General features: G+C 36.4%; 4 protein-coding genes across 7 annotated transcripts in view; 2 read left to right on the forward strand and 2 right to left on the reverse strand.

Moving 5' to 3' along the window:
* LOC111465468 (coiled-coil domain-containing protein SCD2-like) overlaps window positions 1-5,179 on the forward strand; it is a 14,001-nt gene extending 8,822 nt beyond the window's left edge. For 2 of the 3 annotated variants that reach the window (XM_023109858.1, XM_023109859.1), the window contains exons 14-19: window positions 954-1,014; window positions 1,404-1,445; window positions 2,579-2,619; window positions 2,974-3,097; window positions 4,197-4,406; window positions 4,937-5,179. In XM_023109858.1, coding sequence (XP_022965626.1) covers window positions 954-1,014; window positions 1,404-1,445; window positions 2,579-2,619; window positions 2,974-3,097; window positions 4,197-4,306 — 378 coding nt within the window. In that variant the 3' untranslated portion in view covers window positions 4,307-4,406; window positions 4,937-5,179. Of the gene's footprint in view, window positions 1-953; window positions 1,015-1,403; window positions 1,446-2,578; window positions 2,620-2,973; window positions 3,098-4,196; window positions 4,407-4,936 lie in introns of those variants that run through there. The other variant, XM_023109860.1, reaches the window with a different exon arrangement.
* Window positions 5,180-6,447: 1,268 nt separating this feature from the next.
* LOC111465413 (probable pre-mRNA-splicing factor ATP-dependent RNA helicase DEAH5) lies at window positions 6,448-11,702 on the reverse strand. Of its 2 annotated transcripts, XR_002714198.1 has the most exons (3): window positions 8,232-11,702; window positions 6,628-7,117; window positions 6,448-6,597 (listed from the first exon to the last, which is right to left on the reverse strand). XR_002714198.1 is itself a non-coding variant. In XM_023109773.1 (2 exons), the coding sequence occupies exons 1-2, from the start codon at window positions 11,528-11,530 to the stop codon at window positions 6,724-6,726; spliced, it is 3,693 nt and encodes a 1,230-aa protein (XP_022965541.1). In that variant the 5' UTR covers window positions 11,531-11,702; the 3' UTR covers window positions 6,625-6,723. The 2 variants fall into 2 exon arrangements, 1 of the variants encoding a protein (XP_022965541.1); XM_023109773.1 differs by lacking the exon at window positions 6,448-6,597 and having other exon boundaries at window positions 6,625-7,117.
* Window positions 11,703-12,885: 1,183 nt separating this feature from the next.
* Window positions 12,886-24,113, forward strand: LOC111465448 (translation initiation factor eIF-2B subunit epsilon-like). The gene is made up of 15 exons (XM_023109830.1): window positions 12,886-13,228; window positions 13,633-13,863; window positions 14,642-14,956; window positions 15,445-15,552; window positions 16,466-16,655; window positions 17,505-17,767; window positions 19,085-19,208; window positions 19,807-19,880; window positions 20,495-20,749; window positions 20,829-20,905; window positions 21,688-21,779; window positions 23,059-23,141; window positions 23,275-23,346; window positions 23,557-23,682; window positions 23,760-24,113. The coding sequence occupies exons 1-15, from the start codon at window positions 13,094-13,096 to the stop codon at window positions 23,802-23,804; spliced, it is 2,190 nt and encodes a 729-aa protein (XP_022965598.1). The 5' UTR covers window positions 12,886-13,093; the 3' UTR covers window positions 23,805-24,113.
* A 639-nt stretch (window positions 24,114-24,752) lies between these two features.
* Window positions 24,753-27,404, reverse strand: part of LOC111465416 (protein HASTY 1) — an 11,372-nt gene continuing 8,720 nt past the window's right edge. The window contains exons 19-22 of the mRNA XM_023109775.1: window positions 25,942-26,445; window positions 25,561-25,855; window positions 25,295-25,478; window positions 24,753-25,147 (exon numbers count right to left, since the gene is read on the reverse strand). Of these exons, the coding sequence (XP_022965543.1) occupies window positions 25,068-25,147; window positions 25,295-25,478; window positions 25,561-25,855; window positions 25,942-26,445 (1,063 nt within the window). The 3' untranslated portion in view covers window positions 24,753-25,067. The remainder of the gene's footprint in view (window positions 25,148-25,294; window positions 25,479-25,560; window positions 25,856-25,941; window positions 26,446-27,404) is intronic.

Genomic DNA, 27,404 nt, shown 5'->3' on the forward strand with positions numbered 1-27,404 from the left:
GGGGGGGGGGGGGGGGGGGGGGGGGGGGGGGGGGGGGGGGGGGGGGGGGGGGGGGGGGGGGGGGGGGGGGGGGGGGGGGGGGGGGGGGGGGGGGGGGTGTAGGTTACAATAACTTGATGGTTACTCGGTACGAACGGCAAATAAAAATTGAAAAGGAGAGGAATGAAATACAAGACTCGAGGCAACAACAGAGTTTCTGTTTTGAGCTCCAGCAGCATCTATTTTTCTCTATTTTGCAAGGGATGAAATATAATATGCTTTTTCAAATTTGCATCTTCATTAAATTGAATGTTGCATGAAATTCATTTATCTCTAAATCATCACACCCGGAAGTAATGAAACATATTAGATTATACAAATATATTTTACGAAAATGTATTAACAGCAATGGAACATATTAAAAGATATTAGTACTTTTTTCGGAAAATGTATTAATTAGCGCATCCCTGTCACTTGTATTCAGGTTCTTAGATAATGATGTTACTTTTCGCATATCATGCCTATAATTATGTGCTTCTTCATTTAATATAGCAAAAATGATATCTTGGGGAAAACGTTAAGGGAGAGATGCAATTCTCTTGGTTAGTTTGTTTGTACCATGAAACTTACCATAATACAAGAATATCTGTTCAGTGAAATAGAGTTTCATATACTATCAAGGCTCTTTCATGACCAATCCATATCAGTAAACTGATCAGTCATATAATTATATCACATCTGGTCTTGAGCTATCTCTAAGTATTCACCTCTGCACTCACGTTTTTTTAACTGTAAATATTTTACTATTTCAATTCAATTTTACATGAATGAGTGGTAAAGATGTTTCTATGTCAAGTTGGAGTGTTTCAAATTCTAATCATGAATTTTTTCACTTCCAACTTGTAGGTCAGTTATTAATATTTATTTTTTATTTATTTATGTGACTATAAGTTTCTAATGAAATTATTTTGAAGGTAGAGGACGCAGTGGCTCTTGCAATGGCTCGTGAGCGACGTGCAAATTTGCTAAAACCAGGTGAGAAATCATATAAAAGAAGTTCTATTGACTGTACCGATTGTCAAATTATGCATGAGATAAACATTGGAAGACAACAAAATATACCTTCTCCGCTGGAATTTGAACTGCATTTTGGTTTACACGTTTGATATTGAATTTCCAATCCCATTTAGTTCTAGAATATTTTTGCTGAAGTTCTACACACTAACTTATTTTGTCCACGCTTAGTCTTTATTGGTACTGATTAGGAGCATCGGGAGTCTTCACTGATGCTGTTAGTTCCAATATAAATGAGACTACATAATTGTCCGATTTTCCATTAATTCTAGCTGTCATAGACTCAGGTAAGGGACATGAGAGTTAATACGAGCATTCTAACTGTGTTTTCCGTTCTTGCTATTGCGTAGATGAAGCGAAGCTGCCAATAGAAGGACAATTCGAAGCCTTTGGTATGTTATCTGAAAACACTAAACTCTTTTCGTTTCTATTTTTATGTGGTCTAAATTTGGTATTTATGTAAGACATGAGAAAGGTTTGTAGCATGACTTGAAGTACAACACATTTACTTGGGAGTAATTTATGATATACATGAAGTTTTTAAAATGGAAATCAATATAAGAGTCGTGCTAATAGGTTTTGCTCATTTCTTTTGCATACTACACTAGTTTTTGGACTGATGTGAGGCCTCCAATTATTCGTACTTATTCTAGAAAAGGGTAAAGAGGGGATAGAGCGATGAAAAACGGTTAGGGACGGGACCTTTTTGGATCGTGCGCATACAGTAAAGGAGGAGTGTGGAAGTTATGTAGGGGTTTTTGGTTTACGGTGAGAAGGAATCTTTTGTGGATAACTATCTAGGATAGAACCAAACTCTCTCGAAAAGCTGGGAGAAAAGCACTAATAACCCCACTCCCTGTTGAAGTACTCCCAATAGAGGAGTGTTGGTTTTCTATTGTTATCTTTATTGTGTTTGTTTTTATGTGATCAACACATTTATCTTAGTTGGATACCTAACACGAAATTTCTAAAAATAACTTTCCAGTTGTAACCAAATAGAAGTTATTGATAACGTAATTCATTATGGGAAGTGTCTATCAATTGCCAACTAATAGAATCTTTCTATCTGTTACATGATTCATTATCATCGCAATCTTGAAAAGTAGTTGTTTAGAGCTTGCATAGAAGAATGAGAACATTTGTGTTATTTGTAAGGAGTGCAATGTTAAGGATTATTGAGAGGAGTAGTCCCACGTTAACTAATTAAGAGGAAGTTCATGGGTTTATAAGTAAGGAACACTATCTCCATTAGTATGAGGCCTTTTGGAAAAACCGAAAGTAAAGCCATGAGAGCTTATGCTCCAAGTGGACAATATCATTAGTGGCCTTAGGCTCTCTTGTTTAGTTTTAGATCATAAACAGTGAGAGGCTAACGTTTAACTATTATTACTGAGTCTTGTGCATGCTATAAATTTATTATTGTTTTTCAAGTTTTTACTTTTAACTATTGAACTACAAATTAAGCGGACTCTCTTCAGTTCTTGTGAACCTTATACTAATTGTTTTAAATGAAATGTCCTTGCAGAAATAAGCCACGAGGAGGCAGAGGATGTATCTTTTAAGCAGGTATTTTGACTTCCTATATTCAGTCAACTTGTTTATCCATGTGTGTGTGTTTACATGGGTTGCCTTTGAAATCTATTTTTAAAAAACTCTCTTGAGCACTTATAATTTATAAAATTGAAAGCTGAATCAAAAAATGAATTAAGTCTAACCATTTTGAGAACATATGTAAAAAATAGATAACAAATTAAGGAAATAAACTTAATTCTTGAAGACCAAATGTTTTTCAAACAGGATCTAAAAAACAAAATTTGAATTGATTATCAAATTATCAAAATTAGAAAATCAATTGTATATACTATTTTATGGGTTTGTTTCCTTAAAGCCGCATAAAGATAATTTGTATTTATGATATAGGCTTGGCTCACTTATTTCTGGAGGAGAGCAAAAAATGAAGAACTCGAACCAGACATCGTTGGTGAACGCTTGGAGTTCTGGATCAACCACAGTAACAAATACTCTTCTCATGATGCCGTTGATGGTTCGTTCTCTTTCTCTTTCACGCCGCATTCTCATGTTTTTGTTCTCTAAATCAATTTTGTGAGGAGAGAAATTTTCATCTCAATTCTTGGATGGATTTTACCCGCCTGATAGTTAGCTACTTACTTTAGTCTAGAATCTAAATTTAGAATCGAAGAAAACTGCCTACATTTGTCAAGAGAGCCTCCAGTGAAGGCTGCTGATGAAAACCTTGAATGGGCTAACCATAGATTGCTTCTTATGAGTTATGACCAACCTAAAAGTATGGATACATTATAATTGAGCACGTTTGGTGTCATTGTGCCTTACCAAGATCAAGATCAAAATTAGCCTCCTCCCTCTTCTCCGTTGTGTTAATGTTTGCGAAAAGTTGAAGTTTAACAAGTTTTAAAAACTTGATTCTTGATTTTGGGAATGACCAACATTCCTCCCTCATAGGATCAGGTCATTTCCATTTTTCATTCCCAAAATTTATGACCTATTTTCTTTTCCAAAGACTTCCTTTTCACCTTGATCTTGCGACACGTGAAACTAAGATCGATCACATTCACACACCAAAAACAGAAATTAAACAAAGACACTACAAAGACTCTCAACAAAGTTCCTCCCAAATGTCACTCAAAAAATACATGATCATACTCAAATTCAAACTCTATACATCTCAACCATCCTAGACAACCCTTTATATAGGCATAGAAGCATTAATGTCATATATGATGATTCATGTTTCAAAATAGAAGATGAACCAAATAAATGAGAGTTATGAACCAAAAAGCTTATGAACCAAATAAATAAGAATACAAACCAAAAGGGTTCTGAACTAAATGAGAGTTATAAACCAAAATAAATGAAAATACATGCATAAGTTGATTTGTATTTGAAATATTGATAGGCAAGATCAACTACTACAAACTTTGTTTTTGTTTGATTTCAGATTTAATCTTCAAAAACACAATATTATAAATTGGATTCACACCTCATAATATATATCGTTTCAAGTGATTTTCGGTTTAATTTTATTCACATATTAAGAATGGTGTAGAATATTAAAGAATCATTGATATAAAAAATTTGTTTGATTTTAATGATATATGGAACAGTTGAGCGAGGGCTGATAGAGCTGAGGAAGCTAGGCATTGAAAACCAGCTATGGGAAATATCTCGCAGAGGGCTAGAGATGAACACTAACCGCAAACCTCGTCAGTTGTAGGAGCGAGGGCTGAAGTTACGGTGAACTTCATTTCCATGGGTATTCATTCATATTCATCTCCTGAAGGCCTCCCTCTGCATCCACCTGCCAATTTAATAAGGTACAATTTATTTAAACATCAGGTCTTACGCAACTAACTAGACAGGAATGAACTAAGTTTAAACCCTAATTTCATAAATGTTAAGAATACAGTTTAAGAACTTTTAATAAAGCTTAAAATTGGTCTCTATTGTTCATTGTTCTAAGGAAAAAAAGAGAGTAGTCTTGAAAAAAATTTGAAAATATGTTCATAGAGTGTCTTTTTCTGATGGAAATTATTATAGGGGTTAATTCTAATGGAAAGAACAGATTCGAGAATGGTCATATGTCCTATTCGATCGAATTAATCTTTCTTTCCTTTATAGGAGAGTAAAAGAGTGTAATCATAGAGAGTAAATTCATTAGCCTCTTTCCCTGTAATTAAAACAACAACAATAATCTTTCTTCTTCTTTTAAAGTGAAATCAGAGAGAGTAAATTCATTATCCGCTTTCCCTGTAACAAAAGTTTAAAGTTGAAGAACAATGAAACTCAAACTAACATCAAGGTCCAAATGATAAGTTTATTATTATTTTTATGGTTTCTGGTGCAGATGGAAGATTCTCAGAGTTCATATTACACACTCGATTCCTCCATTTTTCTCATCTGTTTCGTCATGAGAAGGTTGGTGTTCTTGAGGATCATCAGCTAATACTCTTCAATTTCTCATTTGTTTTATTTTTTAAGCTTACATGTGGTCTTGATTGTGACCCTAAGAACTATGTAATTTAATTATGATGCTCCTAAACTAAGTAATAAACGGCCTGCTCTTCCACTAGAGTTTCAATTTTGACTTGTTTCAGAGCCTTTAGTCTAATTTATAAGATTAGGAATGTCTGTAATTATTAACTTTTTTTTTTTTTTAGGTTAAATTACAAATTTAGTTGGTTGAAATGGTTAGAATCATGTTTTATAGTTTAATAAAACTCTTGAGAAACAGACCCTTTTATTGAATTGTATTAAAGATATGGGTTATTTAAAGGATTTTACCAAATTATAAGTAGAAAATGCTAATTATTATTATTATTTTTAAATTATCAGAACCAAATTTATAATTTAAAGCTGAAAAATAAAATGTCTTTATTTTCATGTCATTTTTTGCTTTATCATCGTATAATAAACTAAATGTATAAATTTTTTTTATTAGAGTTTTAGGTTAATAATTCTCATCAAGTTTATTATAAGAAAATACAACCATAAATCGCCAATTTAAATAAATTTGGTCCTCCACCGCCAACAATTATAAAATTAAAAACAGAAAAATCTTTTTTACCTCAAAAATTGAAACCTTTCACATCAATAACTAATCAATTAAATTCTTGCTTGATTTCTTACCAATAGGTTTTTCAACATTGGCACTCGCATTCTTTACACAAAATTAACATACTAATTTGGATGAGCCAAGCTAATAGGATCGAACTAAATGAGTTACTGTATCATATCACTTAGATGTGCTTTAGGGAGAAATGAAAAATCTAATATGAAAAGAGGAAAAAAATTATAGCGTGCAATATCGGTTAACCATAGACCACCGATTACTGGATCTAATCCTCCGCAAAGTGAAAAATGGGGTTGCTCCCTTAGCAAAACTAGGATAAAGTTGTGCCAAAAGATCCCGATTCAAGATAAATTTACGAGGAAGTGGAACTCCAGCATTTAGAAATTGGTTAATCGATCAATCTTGACCATTCCCACCCCCATTCTAGTTCAACGAACTTAATTCTAATTGTTTTGTTCCAAAGCAAACCACGAAACAGTTCGTCCTATTCAGATATTCACGACAAGAAACACTGAATTTGATTTTTTTTTCAGGTAAGCCCGAAAAGGAGAAGGCTGGAATGCCATCAGGTAGGCCCTGAAAGGGGAAGGAAGGCTGGAATGCCAACAGACTGTCTATTATTGACTTCACCCGACCCGTACCCCATTTTTGAAATGTCCAGTGTCAAAGTCACTAATTAGGTATGGACGACAGTCAATTCGTATAACCAAAATGTTTACGAGGGCATCTTTCCAAAGAAAAAAAAAAGAAAAGAAAAGAAAAAAAAGAAAGGCTTGTATCAAAGATTTCTTGCATGGGGGCAAAAGAATGATGAAATTAATAAAACTCAACGCTTCAGTGATAGCGGAAGATTTGACACCCAAGTTCCCTCTCCCACTCTCTCTTTAATTACCTCTAACTACAGCTAAAAGACCTCTCCCAGTAATGGGAAGCCAAAACTTTCCTGATATATATAGATGAAAAGGTCTTCTAATGCCCCTTTTTACCCTCAACAGCTTCTTACACAACAGGATTTCTATATACAAAGTCAGTCAAATATGGCATAGAACGAACCATGTTAATTAAGCTCGTCTCTTACTCAATCTCCAAGAGTTAGGTTCGTGATATCTGTCGTAGAGCGGTTCGATACGCTCTTGCCTCTTTCGCTTGCTCATCTTTGTTGGATCTGCAACTTTGAAGTATCTTGGAGCTAATTCAACGAGCCATTTGGGATCTATGACTGTTACTTCGCGCATGTATTCTTTTGTCGTCATGACCAGCTCGTGGTATATGACCCAGTCGGGCTGTCTTTGGAATAATGCACTGCTCGGATGGATATAAACTGGTTGGTTCTCGACTAGAGTCCGATAACCCTCTTGAGGATCCTTTCTGGCTGCATGGAAAAAGAATCCGGCTGTGATGGCCTTCCTTATCTGAGTGAAATTCTTGCCTGCACTCACTACGTCCAATTTATACCTGAAATTAGGCACAACATGTGAGAGTTAGAAGCGGAAGGAAGAGACTTATAGAAACAGTAAGATGTTGTATCCGGAGAATACAAGACAGTAAACCACCTACACCTCAAAACCATTTTAACTCGAACTTTCATACAAACATTATTATGCATCTCGCCGAAACTTCATTCCGATGCCTTTTCCAAATTCTTCATATTTTGCTAGTATTCTCGTAACAGCACAAGCCTACCACTAACAGATATTGTTTTCTTTAGGTTTTCCCTTTCGGACTACCCCTCAAGGTTTTAAAACATGTCTACTAGGGAGAGGTTTCCACACCCTTATAAGGAATGTTTCATCCCCTTCTCCGATCAATGTGAGATCTCATAATCCACCCCCCTTGGGGGGCCAGCGTCCTCACTAGCACACTGTTCGGTGACTGGCTTTGATACCATTTGTAACAGCCCAAGCCCACCACCAGCAGATATTGTCTGCTTTGGCCTATAACATATTTACCATCAGTCTCACGGTTTTAAAACGTGTCTACTAGAGAGAGTTTTCCACACCATCATTCCATTCCATTCCCTTCTCAAATCAATGTAGATTCTTTAACAGAATACATAGTTTGTTGGTTCAGCCTGAATCTATTTAGACCAATGTGTAAACTACATGGTTTCTTTTGTGAAAGAAACTAGAGAAAAATGAAACAATATACACTGTAAGCCCAACAAGAAGAGATCCAAACCTAAACTCCTGAAAGGACTCCACTCCAATTTATATGTTCTGTCTCATAATTCCAAAAAGATCATATAACCAATGCCCACAAAGAGATGTTAAGCCTAACAACCTCTCAAACCTCTGCACACGATCTCCACCTCTTTAAAGCTCATGTTATTCCTTTCCCATAAAATAGAAAATAAACTAGCATGTCATAAAACTTTTCCCTTCTCCAAAAGGGGAAATTTAGAAGCACTCCCCCCACAGAGCAGCCATCTCTACCCGCACATGTAAATTTATGTTCAAACAAAATAGTTAAAAGGAAAATGCATGCATGCAAGACAAGACAACAATAGACAATCGTAACTGAAGACAACAGTTCAACAAAGATAATATCATGAGGAGACAGAAGATCATACTTGTCCATAATCGAAAGAAGTTGTTTCCTCACATCCTGCGCTCTCCTCAAGGACCGAGATTGAACAAAGTTCTCAAAACACCAGGGGCCTGAAAAGTTTTTGGCTTTCCATGCCTCATAAACTGCAAGCAACGTCAGATGATCTCCCTCTGGCTGGAAAAATTTGGCCCTTTTCTGATCAGCCTGGGCTTGTTTTTCCCTTGGCCTGTAAAAGATATTTCCAGTCTGAATCATAGCAATTATTGTCAAGATCTCATCACTGCATCCAAGATCCACACTAGCTAGCAGCATTTTAGACAAAGGTGGATCTAACGGAAACTCGGCCATTTTTCTACCCAACTTAGTCAGAAGTCCTTCTTCGTCAAGTGCTCCTAGACTGTAAAGTTGTTCCATTGCTGAAATTAGAGCTTGGGGTGAAGGTGGATCCATAAAATCAAATGACAGAAGATCATTTATCCCCATTGCTTTCATTGTAAGAGTAGTATGACCAAGATTAATCCTCTGGATTTCTGGTATTGATGTAGGAGACATCTCATTGCGATAAGCACTCTCAGTATAGAGGCGGTAGCATTTTCCAGGTCCTGTTCGCCCTGCACGACCTGCACGCTGTTTGGCTGATGCTTGTGAGATTGGTGTAATGACAAGAGAATCAAGCCCTTGCTTTGGGTTATATACATTCTGTTTAGCGAATCCAGGATCAATAACATAAAAAATTCCATCTATTGTCAACGAGGCCTCAGCAATGTTCGTAGCCACTACAACTTTCCTTTTACCCGGAGGAGCCGGTTCAAATATCCTGGACTGCATTTCACTGGGTAAGGCACTGTAGACTGGTAGAATAATTAACTCGGGAACGTTTTTACCAAGTCCTTTCATTCTCTCGTAGAGCGACTGACATGCAAAATCAATCTCCTCCTGACCAGTCAAAAAAAGAAGTACGTCTCCTTCAGGTTCTGTCAAGTGGATCTGCAAGACAGTGATTAAGGCAGCATCAAGATAATCAGTTTCTGGCTGCTTGGTATAGAGGATCTCCACAGGGAAAGTTCTCCCAGGAATTGTAAAAATATTACAATTGAAGAAATATCCTGAAAATTTTTCAGCATCTAAAGTAGCGGATGTGACGATTAGACGAAGATCGGGTCTCCTTTTCACAAGTTTCTTCAGCAACCCAAAAAGAACATCAGTGAAGATCGTTCTCTCGTGAGCTTCATCAAGCATAATTACGGAGTACTGAGACAAATTATCATCAATCAAAATCTCCCTAAGAAGCATACCATCAGTCATATACTTGATCACGGTATCAGGTCCTGTACAATCCTCGAAACGAATAGCATATCCAACTTCCTCTCCTAAGCGACATCCAAACTCTTCAGCAACCCTCTTTGCGACGGACATTGCAGCCACCCTACGTGGTTGAGTACATCCAATTTTACCAGATGTTGTGTACCCAGCTTCAGCAAGATACTGAGTTACTTGTGTTGTCTTACCTGAACCAGTCTCGCCAATGACAACAAGAACCTGATTATCATGAACAGCCTGAATAAGTTCTTTCTTCAGCTTGTAAATGGGTAAGCTCTGCCTCTGTTCCTGGATAGAGAGCTTTGACTTCTGCCCAAAACTGATATCTTTTCCATAGGCATCCTTCTTCCACTCTGGCATATCATAGGCCGACAAGCCAACACCCCTGAGCTCCTGTGCAAGATGTCTCTCACCAGTCTCTGGCATAGGGTCTTCCCAAGGTCGATTAAGATCCTTTGGAATTGAATCGAGCATGGTCCTCTGCTGCTGCTCACGAACTTCTCTACGCTCCTTAATGAGTGCAGATTGAAGTGCAGCTGCTCGACTCAGTGACCCTTCCGGATTTTTAAAGATCTTAACTGGCGACATATCAATTGAGTATCTGCTCTGGCCTTGCAGAAATTCAGGCTCGTCCTCATTCAACTCAATCTCAAGCTCTTCTTCAGCAGCACCCTCTTCTAGGTATAATAACCCGTCTCCCTCGTCATCATAAGAAGGATACTCGCTTACACTTAAAACCCCAGAAGCCATCAGCTGCTTGGCTTCCCATCTCTCAGGTGAGCTCATGCGCTTCAAAGGTCTGCGTGAAGGGACAGTAACATCATCTTCCACAATTTTAATCCCCGAAAGGCCAGTCCTAACCACCGGCCCATCATCCTTTGAATCTGAAGGATTCATTCTAGGACCATCGTCGGCATCTTTTTTCTTCGTTAACGGAAGTAAATCCTTGCCAGAATGCTGATCGACATCCCTCATAGAAAGGCTCAACTTTTGCCCTGAAAATAAAATGACCTTGACATAAACCTCTTGATCACGCTTTACAATATCCTTGGCATTGCTAATCCTTCGGGTGGCAATCTGAGAAACATGAACCAGACCCTCCTTACCTCTAAAATCGCTCAGTTGGACAAAGCAACCCGTGTCCATCACTCTGGAAACTCTACCCTTGTAGACCTTGTACAATTCAGGTTCTTGGTCGACAGGGTGGTGTCGCCCATTTTGTGTATGCTTGTCCCTATCACCTCTCCAATTGCCATTACCAGCTTCTGCATCACCCCCATAACGCTCATCTTCTTCATATCCATTTTTCCTATTCCGATCCCTTTGCCTTCCGCTTCTCCGGTGATCATCATCACCATCATCGTCGCGATCCCTCCCACCATGTCTCTCATCCCTTTCATATCTATCCCTGCGCCTATCTCTATCCCGATCCCGATCCCGGTAACTATCCCTATCCCTATCCCTATCCCTATCCCTATCCCTATCTCTATCTCTATCCCTATCCCTACCTCTGTCTCTGTCTCTGTCTCTGTCCCTCTCTCTGTCTTTTCCTCTGTCCCCGGCCCTCCCCTTGTATCGATCATCTTCTTCATCTCTGTCCCCACGCTTCTGGCGAAGCTCCAACTCAATTTCCTTCTCCAGCTCCTTCGCTCTCTCCCGATCATCATCGATCACCAAGGCCCGAAACTTGCTCTTCTTCCCATCTGATTCCTTATCCTTCTTCAACTCCTTTTCGTTGTTCTTCTGCGGAGGAAGAATAAGGTGAATGATCCTCAGAAGCGAGCGAACAAAGTAATCAGGCATTTCCGCGCCATTCTCTTTCAATTTGACATCGAACTCATCCACCGTCTCACAGCTCCGTCCCATCTCCGTTATGAACTCAGCAAGAACTTTATCTCCGAAACCTAAATGAGTTTCAAGCTCAGAACATACCTTGGAGACAAGGGATAAGTACTCCAATTTCTTCAATCCATCGTCGCCGTTAGCCGTGGAAGCAACCATAGTCGAATTGGAGAGAAACAGCAAAATCAAACGAATGAAAACAATCTGAAGATGAAGAGATTGAAAGATTTTTAGGGTTTATCGTAGATAAAACTGATTATAGGATGAAATCGACTAAGCCCAATGTGCACATGGAGGCTTCCCTGATATTCCCTCTCCCGTCATTGCTCAATATATTTACACGCCTTTTCTTTTTATACGGTCTATTATACGTTCAATCTTCCCTCTCTCTCTCTCTCTCTATATATATATTAAACCCTAAAAAATAAATCAATTTTTGAAGAAAATAATAATAATAAATTGTTCGATTTTTATTTTATTTTATTTTTTTAATATCCTCGGTTTGAATTAATTATTTTAACAATTCTCTCATTTAATTTCCGAAATCATAAGTTTATAATAAAATAATACTAGTTCATTGGTATGAGCCCTTTTGGGTAAGTCGAAAGCAAAACTATGAGAGCTTATGCTCAAGGTGAACAATATCATACCATTGTAGAGAGTCGTGTTCAACTAACATGGTATTAGAACCATGCCCTAAAATTTAGCCATGTCAATATGATCCTCTAATGTCGAACAAAGGATTCTAAAAGAAAAGGAACCGAACCTTGATTAAGGAGAGGTGTACTTTGTTCGAGGGGAGGAGTTTGATGATGAAAGTCCCATATCGGCTAATTTAGGGAATGATCATGAGTTTATAATTAAAGAGTACTATCTCCATTGGATTGAGGCTTTTTGGAGAAGCCCAAAGCAAATCCATGAGAAGTTATGCTCAAAGTGGACATTGTGGAGAGTCGTGTTCAACTGACATGATATCAGAGTCATGCCCTAAAACTTAACCATGTTAACAGAATACTCAAATGTCGAACAAAGGAATCGAGCCTTGATTAAAGGGAGGAAAACTTAACCATGTCATACTCAAATCGAACAAAGGAGTCGAGCCTCACTTTGTTCGAGGGGAGGTAAAACTTAGCCATGTCATACTCAAATCGAACAAAGGAGTCGAGCCTCACTTTGTTCAAGGGGAGGTGTTGGTTGAAAGTCTCACTACTGGGACCACTTATGCTCAAAGTGGATAATATCATACTATTGTGGAGGGTCGTGTTAATATAGTTTTTCTTTCCAATTATTTTTATGAGCTATTATTTAATAATTCATTAAAAGCATACAATAATTATTTTTTCTAAATTTTTAATTTTTGTGTGTAATAAATTATTAATACATTCAATATTTTAAAAAATTCATGAATTTGAATTTTTACTTAAAAAAGAAAATTGTTTTTTTATTTTTATAATTCATATTATATATTTTATTGGAAAGTCATTACCTTTTTTTAATTTATCTGAGTTTTTGCGAAGACGCCATTTGATACCATCTTCAAGGTCCGAGCTGAGATTCTCAGACTTCCGTCTTCTTCATTCATTCCTTGAGGTTTTAATTAGGGTTTTTCCTGTTCATCAAATCGCCTCTCAATTCCATTCAATCGCCTATTCGAAGCTGCTACTGCTCTGCACATTAAACGTATTGAACAGTTGTTTTATTCTTCAACAAAGTGAAGAAGGAATGGTTGCTCAAAGGAAGGGAGCATCGCGGGTTTCCGAGGACCCCGAGGAGCTGGCAAGAGTTTCGTTGCAGGCTGTTCTTCTTGCTGATAGCTTTACCACTAAGTTTCATCCCATAACGCTTGAACGCCCAAAGGTAGTTTCCAAACAGTCTCAGGATGTACATTTCTTACGGTGTGTTCATAATTGAGTCAGTAGTTTGATATTAGTTTGGAAATGTACAACCATTCATTCGAGGGCTGGTAAAAAACCTCCTGTTGTAAGCTTTTTATTGGTAATAATAACAAGTCCTGTGCAATTCAAGTTGCTGCTTAGCTTTCTATTTACTTGATGCACAAGTTTTTGTATGCGTATTTCGTTACAACGTAAACTTAGAAGCCTAGCTGTGAGAACTTTTGGGGTGTTTTCTGTGCCAATTATGTATACCATTGTCCCGTTTCATTTTTCATAAGCAATCTGCAGCATGCTGGTTGCATAGGGATCATGTACGAAGTTTTTTATGGTGCCTGTTATTTATATTGCTTTTTTTAATCTCTGTAGGTATTATTGCCGTTGGTAAATGTCCCGATGATTAATTATACTTTATCTTGGCTCGAATCGGCTGGTGTTGAGGAGGTGTTTGTATTTTGCTGTGCTAATTCGAAGCAAGTAATTGATTATTTGGAGAACTCTGAGTGGGTATCCCTACCAGACTTTGCAGTCACAACTATAGAGTCGCACAACTCTGTTAGTGCTGGAGATGCTTTGCGTTTGATCTATGAACGAAATGTGGTACGCATGCATGTCTGAAACTGATATATGGGACTTATTTTAATACGGGCATGGGACTTACTTTTAATACAGGCATTCTTTATAAGAACTAAAATTTGACAATTGAAATGGATTTCGAGCTATTGATGCATTTTTATCCATTCTCAAATCCAAAATACCCACACATTTATATAATTATGGATTTTGAGCATTTGATGCATTTTGATCCACTCTCAGATCCAAAATCATCACATTTATGTATTTGCCTGACTAACTCAAATCCAAAGTTGTTAATATGGTTTTGTATAAAGTGATATACTCATCTTAGTGTAGTGAAGAGCAATTGTTACCCTTGAAACTTTGTCCACTGAGCTATTTTGATTATGGTATATTTCCTTAGATATGTGTATCATGAGGAGTGGTCCATTCAGTTTATGCTTGAACAGCATATGGCTTCAATTTGAAGTTTAAACTGACATTTTTAATGTATTAAAAGAAAGTTTTTGCGGGTGTATATAATGTTACAAAAGTGATGTGTATATGGTGGCACCTCTACTCTGATGCTGTGAAGATAATCAAGACGGCTTTTTTCTAAAGAGCAAAAACACCTTTCTACATTCATTATTTCATTTACCACACTACTTTTGAAATTTTATTTTACAGTGTTTGCATAAGAATTGTCATATTGAGTGACTTTGCACTTTCATAACCTCTGTGAACGATTCATTGTGCCATCCAGTTTTTATAGGCCGTTTCACTCAGGTGTCTTATAATTACCTCTACATTTCCCCTTTTGAAGATACATGGTGATTTTGTTCTTATCACTGGAGACACAATAAGCAACATGTCACTTAGGCGAGCTCTTCAAGAACACAAGGAAAGAAAGAAGAAAGATAGTAATGCTGTAATGACTATGGTTGTCAAACGGTCAAAGCCTTCTCCTATCACACACCAATCTCGGCTTGGCACTGATGAGCTATTTATGGCAATTGATCCTAATACTAAGCAGCTCGTGTACTATGAGGATAAGGCTGACAATTCAAAAGGAATTATACATCTTGACAAGTCACTGCTAATGGATAATCCTTCCATGTCACTTCATAACGATATGCAGGTTATTGATTTAAGCTACAAGTGCCTTTCTTGTTTATTTCCAGTGTTAGCATTACATCTTGATTAATAACTTTTTTTTTTTTTTTTATAAGAAGCAAATTCATTGCAAACATAAAATGAATCATGAAGAGGACATGAGCTGGGGATGGGAAAATTACAAATTCTCAAATTAGTATTTTCTCGTGGACCTTTTGTTGTATTTTCTATTAAAGTTTTTCAAGTGGGATTTCAATCCAGTGAGAGTTTTACAAGCATAGGGAAATTTGTGAGACTGTGTTGAAATCCCACTTGAAAAATCTGACACACATGGGACAGTGTCAGACACTTATTTTCACGTTTGAGACAATGTTGGACAACCGACAGTCTACTAAAAATAGGAATAGTTGTGCAGCTGTCTCCTACTTCTGTACATCTGTTAGTAAGGATAGATGCAGGGAGTGGCGCCATGTCATTAAAAAAAAAAGACTAAATCATGTTTATGTAATGCAGGATTGTTACATAGACATATGCTCCCCAGAAGTACTCAGTCTGTTTACCGACAATTTTGACTACCAACATCTTCGTCGTCATTTTGTCAAGGGTTTGCTCTTAGATGATGTACGTATTTCTTATTATGGACCTCTTACCCTTTTCTTCTTTAGATCTCTTAAACTAAGCTTCTTTTATGTCACGACCAATGACAGCTTTGATGTGTATGCTTGAATTTTGACTCTAACTACATAATGAAATAATTCAGTTTCTTTGTTTGCGTTTTTGTTAATTATTTATTTTTAAAATTATTTTGGTTGAAACTCTTCTTAGCTGAAAACTTTATCCTAGAATTAGTTAGGTAGTTACTTCTATTACTATTGAAACACCTCATCTCACTTTAGATGGTAGGAATGAGGACTGCATTTAATTTTTTTTCTTGGGGGGGGATATCCAAATTCCTAGGGAAGATTGTGATTTTGTGATAGGAAGGTAGAGCAACAACAAAGATAAATTCAACAGAAGGCTTCCTATTTTGTTAAAAGTTCTCCCTCTTCCTGCAAGCCCAATTAGGTTGCTAGAAAAAGCTAAATGCTAATTGAAATGGTAGATTTTCTTTTATTACTATTATTATTTTTTTGTAAGAAACAATTTCATTGATAAAAAGAAGGAGAAGTGCCACTATCCTAATGAGTTACAGTAAAAAGATCGAATTTAGGGCCAGTATATTTCATAGAAGGGATAGTTGAGGGATAAGTGTCCCTGAGTCTCTGCCCCTTTCTTTCTTATATGCTGATATTTCTTGGAAAATATATAATACTATTTTAGGGACAAGGTCAATGAATATTTTGTCCAGTGTTCAACGTCTGTTCCTGGTGGTGTAATTTACTTGGCAGTTTGTGCATTTTGTTTTTGGATGGTTAAAAAAACGAATTGACAAATTCTAAAATTTGAACATATAATAAATACCGTTGTCATGTATTCTTAATGTTTAGTATTGTAAATGTCTACTGCTAATATAATTATGGACAATGCTTTTCAGATCATGGGTTACAAGATTTACACGCATGAAATTTGCTCAAGCTATGCAGCTAGAATTGATAATTATCGAAGCTATGACACCGTTAGTAAGGACATAATACAGAGGTGGACATATCCACTAGTACCAGATGTTAAATTCTTTGGGAATTCTGCTTACAAACTTGAAAGGCAGGGAATGTATAGAGCATCAGGTAATGATTAAATGATTGATCATGTTGCTTAAGCTTAGGCAAGACTTACTGATGTTTCTCTTCGTGTTACTTAACGTCGTTACTGGAAAAGTGTTTTTTTCTTACCCTGATACTATATTCTTTCCTGTATTTGACCTGACATGTATTTTTCTTCCTTGTTGCATTGCTTTATGACACTTGTATTATCTTCTTTTTCCAGTGGCACTGATGTCTTTTTTGATTTTGTTCACATAATTGTTTGTCCATGGAAAAAATTTCGCTTCCGACTATCTCAGACGAGCTTCTCTTGACCAGCTTACTGAATGATGTCATTGGTTTCTTTTGTATGGAGGAGCATGTTATAAATATACAGTTTATTATTATTAGTTTAAGTGAAAACCAAGGAACGATATATTAAACAACAACTCAAGAACAACGTAGCGACCATAGGATGAGGAATCTCTAAGCTAAAAAGGAGAAATCAAAGAAATGGCTTTCAATCTAAGTTGACCAACGGTATAGGTATATTACAAAAGAATTTGTTAAGTACAAATAGATTAATATGTTCTCACTTCATGGGTCAAGATCAAGTTATGCACAATTGATATTGTGTAGCTTATGAAGTTTTCGGCCTGTCTTGTGTGATTTCATCAATCCGATATTATGGCTAGGATCACTGGCTCTCATATTATTTATTCTGTTTCAGATCATTTTTCATGTTGGTGACATTTGGTTTGCTATATTACTTTCAATTTGGTCAATTGTTTTTATGGAACTCCTTTGGAGTTGGAGCTCTCCCCTTATGTAATCTATTTTTTAAGAGATGACATTTATTGAAGAAAAAAATTGTTGACGTTGGTTCTTCTTCAGAAATACTGCAGGCACGTTCTGCACAGGTTGGTCCATTTACTGTTATTGGAGATAACAGCAAAATTGGTGGCAACACCAAAATTACAAATTCAATTATTGGGCAAGGTTGTAGTATTGGATCAAATGTTACAATTGAAGGCTCTTATATATGGGACAATGTCACCATTGAAGATGGCTGTAAACTTAGTCATGCTATCGTATGTGATGGAGTTATTATAAAGTCAGGAGCAGAACTCAAACCTGGTGTAATTTTGTCTTTCAAGGTATTGTTCCTTCTTTTTTATGTTATCAATGCAGCCAATATATTTATTGACCGAAATCCATTAATCTCTAGCATTCACGCATAGAGAATATATATCTATTAGAGTTGGCCTCAGGAGTGTCAAATGGCTTACAATAACGACAAATGCATTCCTTAGTTTGAAATTTGACCTATAGCTGTTAAATACTGATGTCCTTGATGCTGGATTGTGCTATCCACTTCTACTTTGTGTGCCCTTTTCTTTCCCCCTTTCCCTAATAGATTGAAGACTGCCTTCAAATTTCCATTTTGTTTTATCTCCCTAGCTTCACATTGATGGATGCCTTTTTGTGGCTTGGTTTCTATGCTTTCATTTTCTTAGTAAGAGATGAGTTTTTACAAAAAAAGGAACATTTTGGATTTTCAACCTGCAATTCTTACTTGTCTACTAAATTAAAATCTTGTTTTTCAATTTTGTAATTAAAAACTGACATCAACAGATTGTTTAGTCTTTAATGGTGACTGCTACGTATTTGTGGGAAATGTTTTACTTTAGTCCACTTCATAAGTTTTTGGTGGGTGGGGGTTCTGTCTTCCCCCATCCTTGGCTATCTTCCCTTCTTTTGTTAATATACTCAAAGTTTCTTATATAAAAAAAGTCCCTTTATAAGTTTAAAATTTCACACGTGCCCTCCATTTTTCTACTTGGTTCTTTGATGGTCAATGTGCGAATGTTATAAATTATATGCCAAAAAGTCCCTACAGAATGCATTATTGGATTGACTGGCACTTTATAAATTATTTTCATTTGAATGGGTTATTTAAAACGGATTGATAAAATCATATCTCGTATGTTTTCATCAACTCAGTATATGATGTTGGCTCTACAGTCTAGAGTATCAAGGTGTTTTACAGCTATCCCCGTCCTTTGTTTTTTACTTAGTTTGTGGACGAAGACAATAAACTTCTGTGCATATGATAAAGGTCATATGAAATTGATTATTTTAAACATGGCTAGGATTGATCAAGTTTACAACTATGAACAAATATGTAATGTTTTTTAGGTATGATTTTATATTTGATAAAATGGATGTTGCATTGCAATCCGTATGGAGAATAAAGATAAAGAAACCATTTTGATAGAAGATAAAAAAAATCATTGGCTATATGAGACAATTTGAACACGTGTATTCAATTAAATCATAAAACAAGAAAGATCATGTTAATGTATGCTGTTTATGGGCTACTCTTAATATATGAACTTGTTAACGTCTCTTAATCCTTGTTTATTGTAGCTTTGAGGATTATTTATTTATTTATTTATTTTGATATTACACAGGTTATTGTCGGGGATCAGTTTGTTGTTCCATCATATTCAAAGGTATCTTTGTTTCAGCAGCCGACCAATCAAGATAGCGATGAGGAGCTCGAATATGCAGACAATAGCAGTGGCATTGTAGAATGTAATATCTCAATTACTTTAAGGCAAATATTTGCTATCTATTATAAACAAACTTTACTTCATTTAATGTTGTCTTGATGATAAGAAGCCATTCATTGGAAGTAATGAAATTGTGAAAGAGAGAGTAGGACTATGGAGAGGGTTATTAGGGGTTTGCCGAGTGGCAAGAGATTGAGAATGGATGAATGGATTTGAGGGTGGGTGGGAAGGTGAGACCAGAACTTTAGTATATAACAACGTAGTCCTTACCACTGTAGTTTATAACAATTTAGTTTTTGTACTTCAAAATTTGTTACATCTCACAAAACTAAGCGTGTAAAAATGCCATGTGGGCAAATCATTATGATTTGACAAAAATTTTGTTGATTCTTGGTGTAGTCTCTCAAAGAATTTATAAACTATTCTGCTATGGATATTTGGGGTGGAATGCCTTTGTGAATAAATTACTCTAAAATTGCTTGTGGATTGATATTTTTGACTGAAAGTTAATATTTTTTATCGTCTTGTTTCTCCTTTTGATTACAAACAAAACCATTTTGATTTAAGGTGCTCTCTCCGAAGAACTGTGGCTACTTCTTACATGGCTTTGGCACATGCAGTTGCAGGTACAACGGACAAGTTAAGTAGTGAACAGTCCAAATCGCTGGAAATGCAAGGCTGGCCTGCATCTGAGGTGGGCATTTTTTCAGATCATCTAACCTGATAAACAATTTAGCAAATGTGTCAACAAACTCAAGTTGGTATGGAGAAGAAAATTTAATTTGTCACTCTTTGCATAGACGTGTCCATGATGTTACAAGTAATGATCTATGGAATGTCAACCTAATTTTAAAGAGAGGAAATCGAAAGCCATCTTTAGGGGGTCATGTTTTAAAGAGAAGATGAAGGTGGATTTTGTTGTTAAGGCTGTAACTCGGTAGGTGTGGCTTAAGAAAATGGAAGATAGTAGACTTTAGACCAATTTTGTAATTATTATGATCTTCTTTCTTTTTATTTTTATTTTTATTTTTTTTACTTATTTGTGATTTTTTTTCTGTAACAATGGTTATGCATGTTTAAAGTTCTCTGTGATCTCTTTTTTAAGAACTAACACGAACAGGATAAATTTTTATTGGGTCAATAGTAATGCCTCCGGAATTTCTAGTCTAATATTGTCCTTAACTTTTTTTTTCTCCTTTAGAGGATATCATCCATAACTTTATTAACAATTAGAATAAAAAACTTTACCTTTTGGGTTTTGGTAGAAGATGTGCCTTCGACTCTGACATTCTCAACTATTATTCTCAGCTAGGTAATGGAGGTATAATAGGATATGTTTGGTCAATTTGTGAAGGAAGTGTTGAAGAAGAATGGAGGCACTCAGTTGCACCCATTCCTTCCAATAAACTTGAGAAGGCTCTGCAAGCGGCAGATGATGAGTTGGAGTTAACTCAAGATTCGAATGTTCTACCAACTTCAGGGGAGTTAAAGTCCGACTCAAATTTCTCAGATGGTGATGACAACGAAGACTCTAGAGATGACTCCATCCACTTTGAGAAAGAGGTTAGCAGTTATTGTATTTCTGATGTCTGGTGGCAGGGACATTCTTCTTGCTTAACTTCCACTATTTTCTTATTTGCAGGTCGAAGCAACGTTTCTGAGGGCTGTGCATGAAAACATTAAAGTAGACAATGTAATTTTGGAAGTGAATTCATTGCGGTATGCTTTCATCTTATCTGCTTTGATGGTGAATTCATGTCTTTTCTCCTTTCCCTTTTAAGTTTACTTTATATTGCTGTGTTCTGCCCTATTTCATTGTTGCTTTTTGTTTAATTGATTTTATTGTATATACAGTCACTGCTGTTGGAGTTATTTTTTCAATCTCATTTTTTACTGAAAAGAGTTCTAAAACCTCCAATGGCCCGTTCTGGACTTCTAGATTTAGACATTTTGTTGAAAGCCTACATATGCAAGATATTTGCAAGGTTGTGTCATGTAAAAGAAAAAATGGTCTCCTTTTCTAGAAAAACAAGGTTTTCTCTGTTGAAGTAATTTACATGTGAAAGTGGATCACATTTACAAAATGTCTGCAATTTATGTGTGCTGTGCAAGGCGCAAAAGAGATTAATGTTCTTTAAAGAGAAAAAGAGAGAGATTTTCTGTCGAGAACTTTTAGACATGTAAGCGACATTCTGGAGATTTGTTTCATATCTTGCAGAGTATAATTTCTGAATGCTAGCTGTTCTCTTTCCCTCATTTTCACTTTCCTTATTGTTTGCTATGGCCGGCCTTCTTTTGGTTAAGCTTATTCATTAGAGAGGAAATACTAATACTATTAGAATATTTACCTTTTTTCTTTGTTTCTTCTTTATTACAGTTAATTAATCTAATATAAATTTGTTTTTCTTCTGCTTTTGTGATAATTCTTGCGATGCTTTTAGGATTTAAACTTGGGCTCACGGTTGGTCTGCTGCTTGCTTAAATTAACTTTCTTGCGACAGGTTGTCATATAATAAGGTGGCTGCAGATTGTGCAGGAGCAATATTTTATTCATTGATGAAATTTGCCTATGATTCTCCATATGGTTCATCTAGTAAGTATTTTGAGCCATCCTGAGCTGTCTTTCTTTTTTGTTTGCTATTTTTTTATGTTTAATCAATATTTTTACCGGTGTAATGGAAAATTGCTGTTGAATTCAAGGAAATGTCTAACATGTTGGATGAAAATTTAGTACTCGGATCATAATTTAAGTCTAGTAATACCGAACTCTTTAATATTCTTGTAATCCCGAGTGTATGAGTGCTGCATTAATACCATCCAGAGTGTTTGGTCTAGAATTGGGACTATTCTGCTATGATTGAGGAGGTTCTCTCTGTTTGCCTTTTTGCAAAAAATTTGTGGTTTGCTAGCTTCTTTGCAATTCTTTGGCGCATTTGGATGAAGAAAAATAATAGAAATTTCAGGGAGGTCGAGAGGCCTTGTGATGGAGTTTGGGAGTTGGCGAGGTTTAATGTCTCTTTGTGAGCGTTTGTCACTGGACAATTTTGTAATTACGAGCTCAGTTTGATTTCACAGCACTGGAGAAGTTCCTTTGGGTAGTTCTTGGGATTTCCTTTGCATTGGGGTTGTTTTTGTATGCCTTGTATTTTCTTTCATTTTTCTCAATGAAACTTGGTTTCTTACCCAAGTTACTTGGATTAGAACTTGCCATACCATGCCACTCATTATCAATGTCTTGCTACCAACATTCATCTTGAAACTGGGTTTGAAAATCATCTCTGTGATTTGAAAAAGGTGCCAAACTTTTTCCGAGGAATAACCTTGTGAAATTCATTGATTTAATGAACTTTTCATTTAAGAAATTCATTGGTTTAAATTCAATTTTCATTCCTCCCTAAATAATTTGTGATAATCCTACAACTTCCAAATATTATTTCCATCAGTAAACTATGCATAAAAAACTATTATACTTGAAAGTTCAGATGCCAAAATAGAAGAGTAAATATGAAAGTTTTGGATGAATCTCCAAAATTAAGTTGTCGGCTTATATTGAAGAATCCTCTAGTATTCTTATATTTGAAACTTGATCATATTGTTATTTCTGGTTGTCACTATGATCACGCCGTAAGAATATAATATGAAATCCCACGTTGGTTGGGGAGGAGAACGAAAGGGAAAGCCCGAATGGAAAAATCCAAAGAGAACAATATCTGATAGCGGTGGGCTTGGGCTATTACATACAACTTACTGTTTTGTTTTGATAGGAAACTTTCTTAGTAGCACCATGGTTGAGTTCCTTTCTTGTACTCTTATTTCCTTTCCTTTCCTTTTTTTTTTTTTTGAAACTGCCAAACTAATTCCATCGGTTTCAGGTGAATTACTGCAAAACACTACAAATATAATTACGAAATGGAAAAAGCTTTTGAAGTACTACCTTGCTGACATGGATGAAGAGGTACGGAAGCTTTTAACACTTTTAGCTGATGAACTGAACAAACATATTGTAGTTAGTGCTACATAACCGATCTGTTTCCTATGTGTTTACGTAACTGTAGTGAATAGTTAAACAAATCCTATATTCTCTGCAGATTGAAGTGATATTAAAATTCGAAGAGATATGCTTGGAATCTGCCAAGGAGTTTACTCCACATTTTACCAAGGTATTTTTATTTTTTTCTAGAAAAATGCTCGTGGCAAGATGTTTGTTGGAGACCATGCATTCCTTGTCCTCAGAGTTATTACAATCAATATAGATCGACTTCTAGATGATATTAGAGAGTGAAAAATGATGGCCTATCAGAATGTGCATGCTTTCATAACCTTTTTCCCTAAAGTGAGGTGATTTTTCATACGCTTTTCGTGTTTTATAGATCTTATGTCATCTATATGACCAAGAAATCATTCAAGAAGATGCTATTCTGAGGTGGGACGATGAGAAAAAAGAAGCAGATGATTCGGATAAACTCTTCGTCAAGCAGGCAGAGAAATTCATTGAAGTAAGAACACTTAATATTTTCTATTTTCTGTTTCATTTTCAGATAGAAAGAAACTTATATGTATGTTTGGTACACAGTGGTTAAGAGTTGCATCAGAAGAGGAAGAAGAAGAGGAAGAATAGAAATAGTTGAATAACATCTGTAGATTAGCAAAGACCAACTGGGGAAGTCCTTCTTTGCTGAGTGTTTCATTTTTTAAACGCAAATCTTCACAGTAGCTATACCTGGTTTCCCAAATGTGGAAGGGAACTTGGTTTGTTCTTTTTCCCATCAATTTCTATGATTGTTCATTGTCCATGTCCTATCATAGAAACAACAATTTTGGAGGAAATGTTCAAATCTTATTTTGTTCATGAACTTTTGCCTCTTATGTATTTGAGTTATTGTATTTTTATACAATAAAGTCTTAGCCCTTGGCTTTATACTTTAAAGTTTGATATTCGGCTGTAGTTTAGTACACAAGTTTTCGTACAACTATGCAAAAGTTTGGTAGAGGTGTAGCCAACCCACCCTAGACTTCTTTCGTCATTTTAAGTTTACAGGTTTAGTCTCTCTAAAATAGTCATAAAAGAAGAAAAATGTTAGTTTGATCGTTAGATTTTAACTAATCTAGTTCAAGACCGTGCTTAGCCTTTTGTCTTTTTGATCATTTTATTTCTACAACTATGCTTATAGTACATACCAAATAGTGACGGTTTACTTATCATTCTATACCGACTTTTTCGATCAACCCTGATATTATACTTAATATGACAATAACTTGCTTCGATTAAAGCTACAATAATCGAAAAGGATGACATTAAATTTCTCATAGGTTGTATTTACCTTCTAATTGATATTTGGGTCAGGAATATTAACCTCAAGGTATTGAATATCTTGTCAAAAAACCAATACTTAGTTCAAGAATATGTAAATCATGTTTATTATTAATCTGACAGAAAAGGAACGAGAAATAATAATAGAGAGATAATTTTAAGGTCAAGATTCTATGAAAGTTCTTCTCTTTAGTTTAAAAAATAGTATTTGCAGAAAAAAATATTAGTATGAAGAGAAAAAAAAAAAAAAAAAACTTCAAATAACTCTAAAGCTAATATCTGTGGCTTCATAATTACCTTGATCTACCTATTTAAGTTATATTACAGGTAAACCCTGTGAGCAATGGGAACTTTTCAGATCTCATAAACATCTTCATCTTCAAACAGCAGCCAACGACAAACTTTCCGAGTACCAGAAAAGCGTAATGTGAATTCAGAATATGAACGGATCCTTAGCAGAACTCCGGCGAAAAACGATGCCGTTTTTGCTTACGATATGTCAGTTAGACTTACGGTGAGTAAAAGCTCAATTTCCTGTACAACAGGTCTGCAAGGATGAATGGAATAACATCACAATATTGCTGCCAAGCCAAGAGAATCTCCTTCATCCAATCTGGTCTCTGGAGCACTGACTGAACCACGGGACTTAGCTGAAGGTAGGAAAAAGAATTTCAGTAGAGCTACAACGGAATTCGAAACGACGACAACGACGCAGAGTAAAATTTGGAGCAGTTGCTTCGTTTTTTGGAACAAGAAAGGAAAATTTTCATATCCCAAAGGAGGTTTAGAGTAGTTACCTGATACATTTGTAATGGTATTTACACTTTTCTGAGCTGCTAATGCCTTTAATTGGTTTCCAGTTGCTAATATAAGCAAACTCTTCATATGCTGCTTTTGTTCTTTTGGACTAGATGTCTTTGCCAAAGCATCCTCAAAAGCAACCAAATCATGATGTTTAATGCAGGGGAGTGAGAGTAAGATCTAAGAATTTGTAAGAACCAGATGTTGTATTAGCACATTAATAATTAGAACTGGAATATGTTTCGTAGCGAATCAACCGAACCTGTCTAGGAGCTGGGTTACTATCGGAGAGATAGAGAAATATTTCGCGACAAAGACCGACAAGATCAGAACTAATGAATGCATTTGACTCGAGAGTTAATCCTTGGATGATTGCTGAGAAAAGATCCCGGGAAACGAACTCATGAAGCTCCCCGTCTTTTGTTGAGATAGCTAAAAGAACTAATGTAGAACAGAAGGAAGAAATTTTGGTCATGGCTTCACCATCCGTCCATGTAAACGCATCCAAGCACATCCGTAGTGCCGAAATGGCTAATCCTTTGTGCTTTAATAAGAAGCTGAAGAGAAATGGAAAAGAAAGAAAGAACATTAACAATCACATCAGAGACAAGAACTTCAATATGAGACAGGATACCATACTTACCCAACCATGCAGCTTGATGAGAACTCGTCCAAGTGTTTGGTAGACGATATAGCGACACGGTTCACATGTCCAGATTGCTCCAGTGAAGGAAGGCCAGGATTAAGTGGCGACGAAGCCATAACCGCAAGGAGTAGACATACTTCTCGGGTTAAATCTCGAAGTAGCTTTTCTTCCATAACTTCGACTTTCAAATCAGTTTTCGGATGGATTCCAAGGACATCAGGGACGTTTGCTCTTCCTTCGTGTAGGAGACTGGACCACGAGGAGTTAAGACATTGCTGGGAATGTTGAATTAATGGCGTCAGGAGCTTCTCCAGCCAGACATCCCACAAATGTGGAGGACAAAACTTAACCAGGGGAATAATGACTGCATGAACTAGCTGCCTTAAGTGTCTGAATTCCATTGAGTGGATATTCTCCATTAGAGCAAGAGAGACAGAATCAATATCCAAGCAATTGAAAAATGAATCTCCAACAGTTGCTGATAAACCCAAGATGTTATACCTAAAATTATGCAAGACAAGTTAGCACTTGGCACCAAATAAATAAAGCTATCAAATGACCTTGAATACATACTGTAGCAACATTTTTATATAGAAAACGAGAAATGAAGTGTACACAGGGCAAGCAATTAAAAGCCGAAGGATTGGGAGAAACTGCCCAAATGATTTCAATTAACGAAAAGGGATTATTGCACATACTGTACGTTAAATCGTAATTACCAGATTATGTACGTATTACTTTCTAAAACAGCCATTTGTCTAAAACTACAATTGTGAGATCCCACGTCAATTGGAGAAAGGAATGAGTGCCAACGAGGATGCTAGGCACCAAGGGGGGTGGATTGTGAGATCTCACATCAGTTGGAGAGGGAAACGAAACATTCCTTATAAGGATACAAAAACCTTGAGGGGAAGCCTGAAAGGGAAAACACAAAGAGGACAATATCTGTTAGCGGTGGGCTTGGGCTATTGCAAATGGTATTAGAGCCAGACGTCGAACAGTGTGCTAGCGAGGACACTGGGCCCCGAAGGGGGGTGGATTATGAGATCCACATCGATTGGAGAGAGGAATGAGTGCTAGCGAGGACGCTGGGCTCCGAAGGTGGGTGGATTTTGAGATCCCACATCGATTGGAGAGAGGAACAAGTGCCAGCGAGGACGCTGGATCCCGAAGGTGGGTGAATTGTGAGATCCCACATTGGTTGGGGAGGAGAACGGAGCATTCTTTATAAGGGTGTGAAAACTTCCCCTACCAAACGCGTATTAAAAACCTTGAGGGAAAGCCCAAAGAGGACAATATCTGCTAGCGGTGGCCTAGAACTGTTATAACAATACTAGTATCTTTCATCAAAAAACCAACTGTCAATAAATCTAAATGAAAGTAAACGATCGAGTGTACTCAAAAGGCGAGAGTTCAAGAAGAAACCGAATATCAAAAAAAAAAAAAAAAAAAAAAAATTT

This window comes from Cucurbita maxima, unplaced genomic scaffold, assembly GCF_002738345.1.
Source record: "Cucurbita maxima cultivar Rimu unplaced genomic scaffold, Cmax_1.0 Cma_Scf00029, whole genome shotgun sequence".
NCBI lineage: Eukaryota > Viridiplantae > Streptophyta > Magnoliopsida > Cucurbitales > Cucurbitaceae > Cucurbita > Cucurbita maxima.

Bases quoted from the DNA above. Each gene is read 5' to 3' on its own strand.
- LOC111465448 (XM_023109830.1), top strand. From the start codon at position 13,094: ATGGTTGCTCAAAGGAAGGGAGCATCGCGGGTTTCCGAGGACCCCGAG. The intron at 13,864-14,641 runs GTACGCATGCAT...CCCCTTTTGAAG, and splicing joins TGATCTATGAACGAAATGTG to ATACATGGTGATTTTGTTCT. The intron at 20,750-20,828 runs GTTAGCAGTTAT...TCTTATTTGCAG, and splicing joins CCATCCACTTTGAGAAAGAG to GTCGAAGCAACGTTTCTGAG.
- LOC111465413 (XM_023109773.1), bottom strand. From the start codon at position 11,530: ATGGTTGCTTCCACGGCTAACGGCGACGATGGATTGAAGAAATTGGAG. The intron at 7,118-8,231 runs GTATGATCTTCT...GCCTAATTTCAG, and splicing joins CTTCTTTCGATTATGGACAA to GTATAAATTGGACGTAGTGA.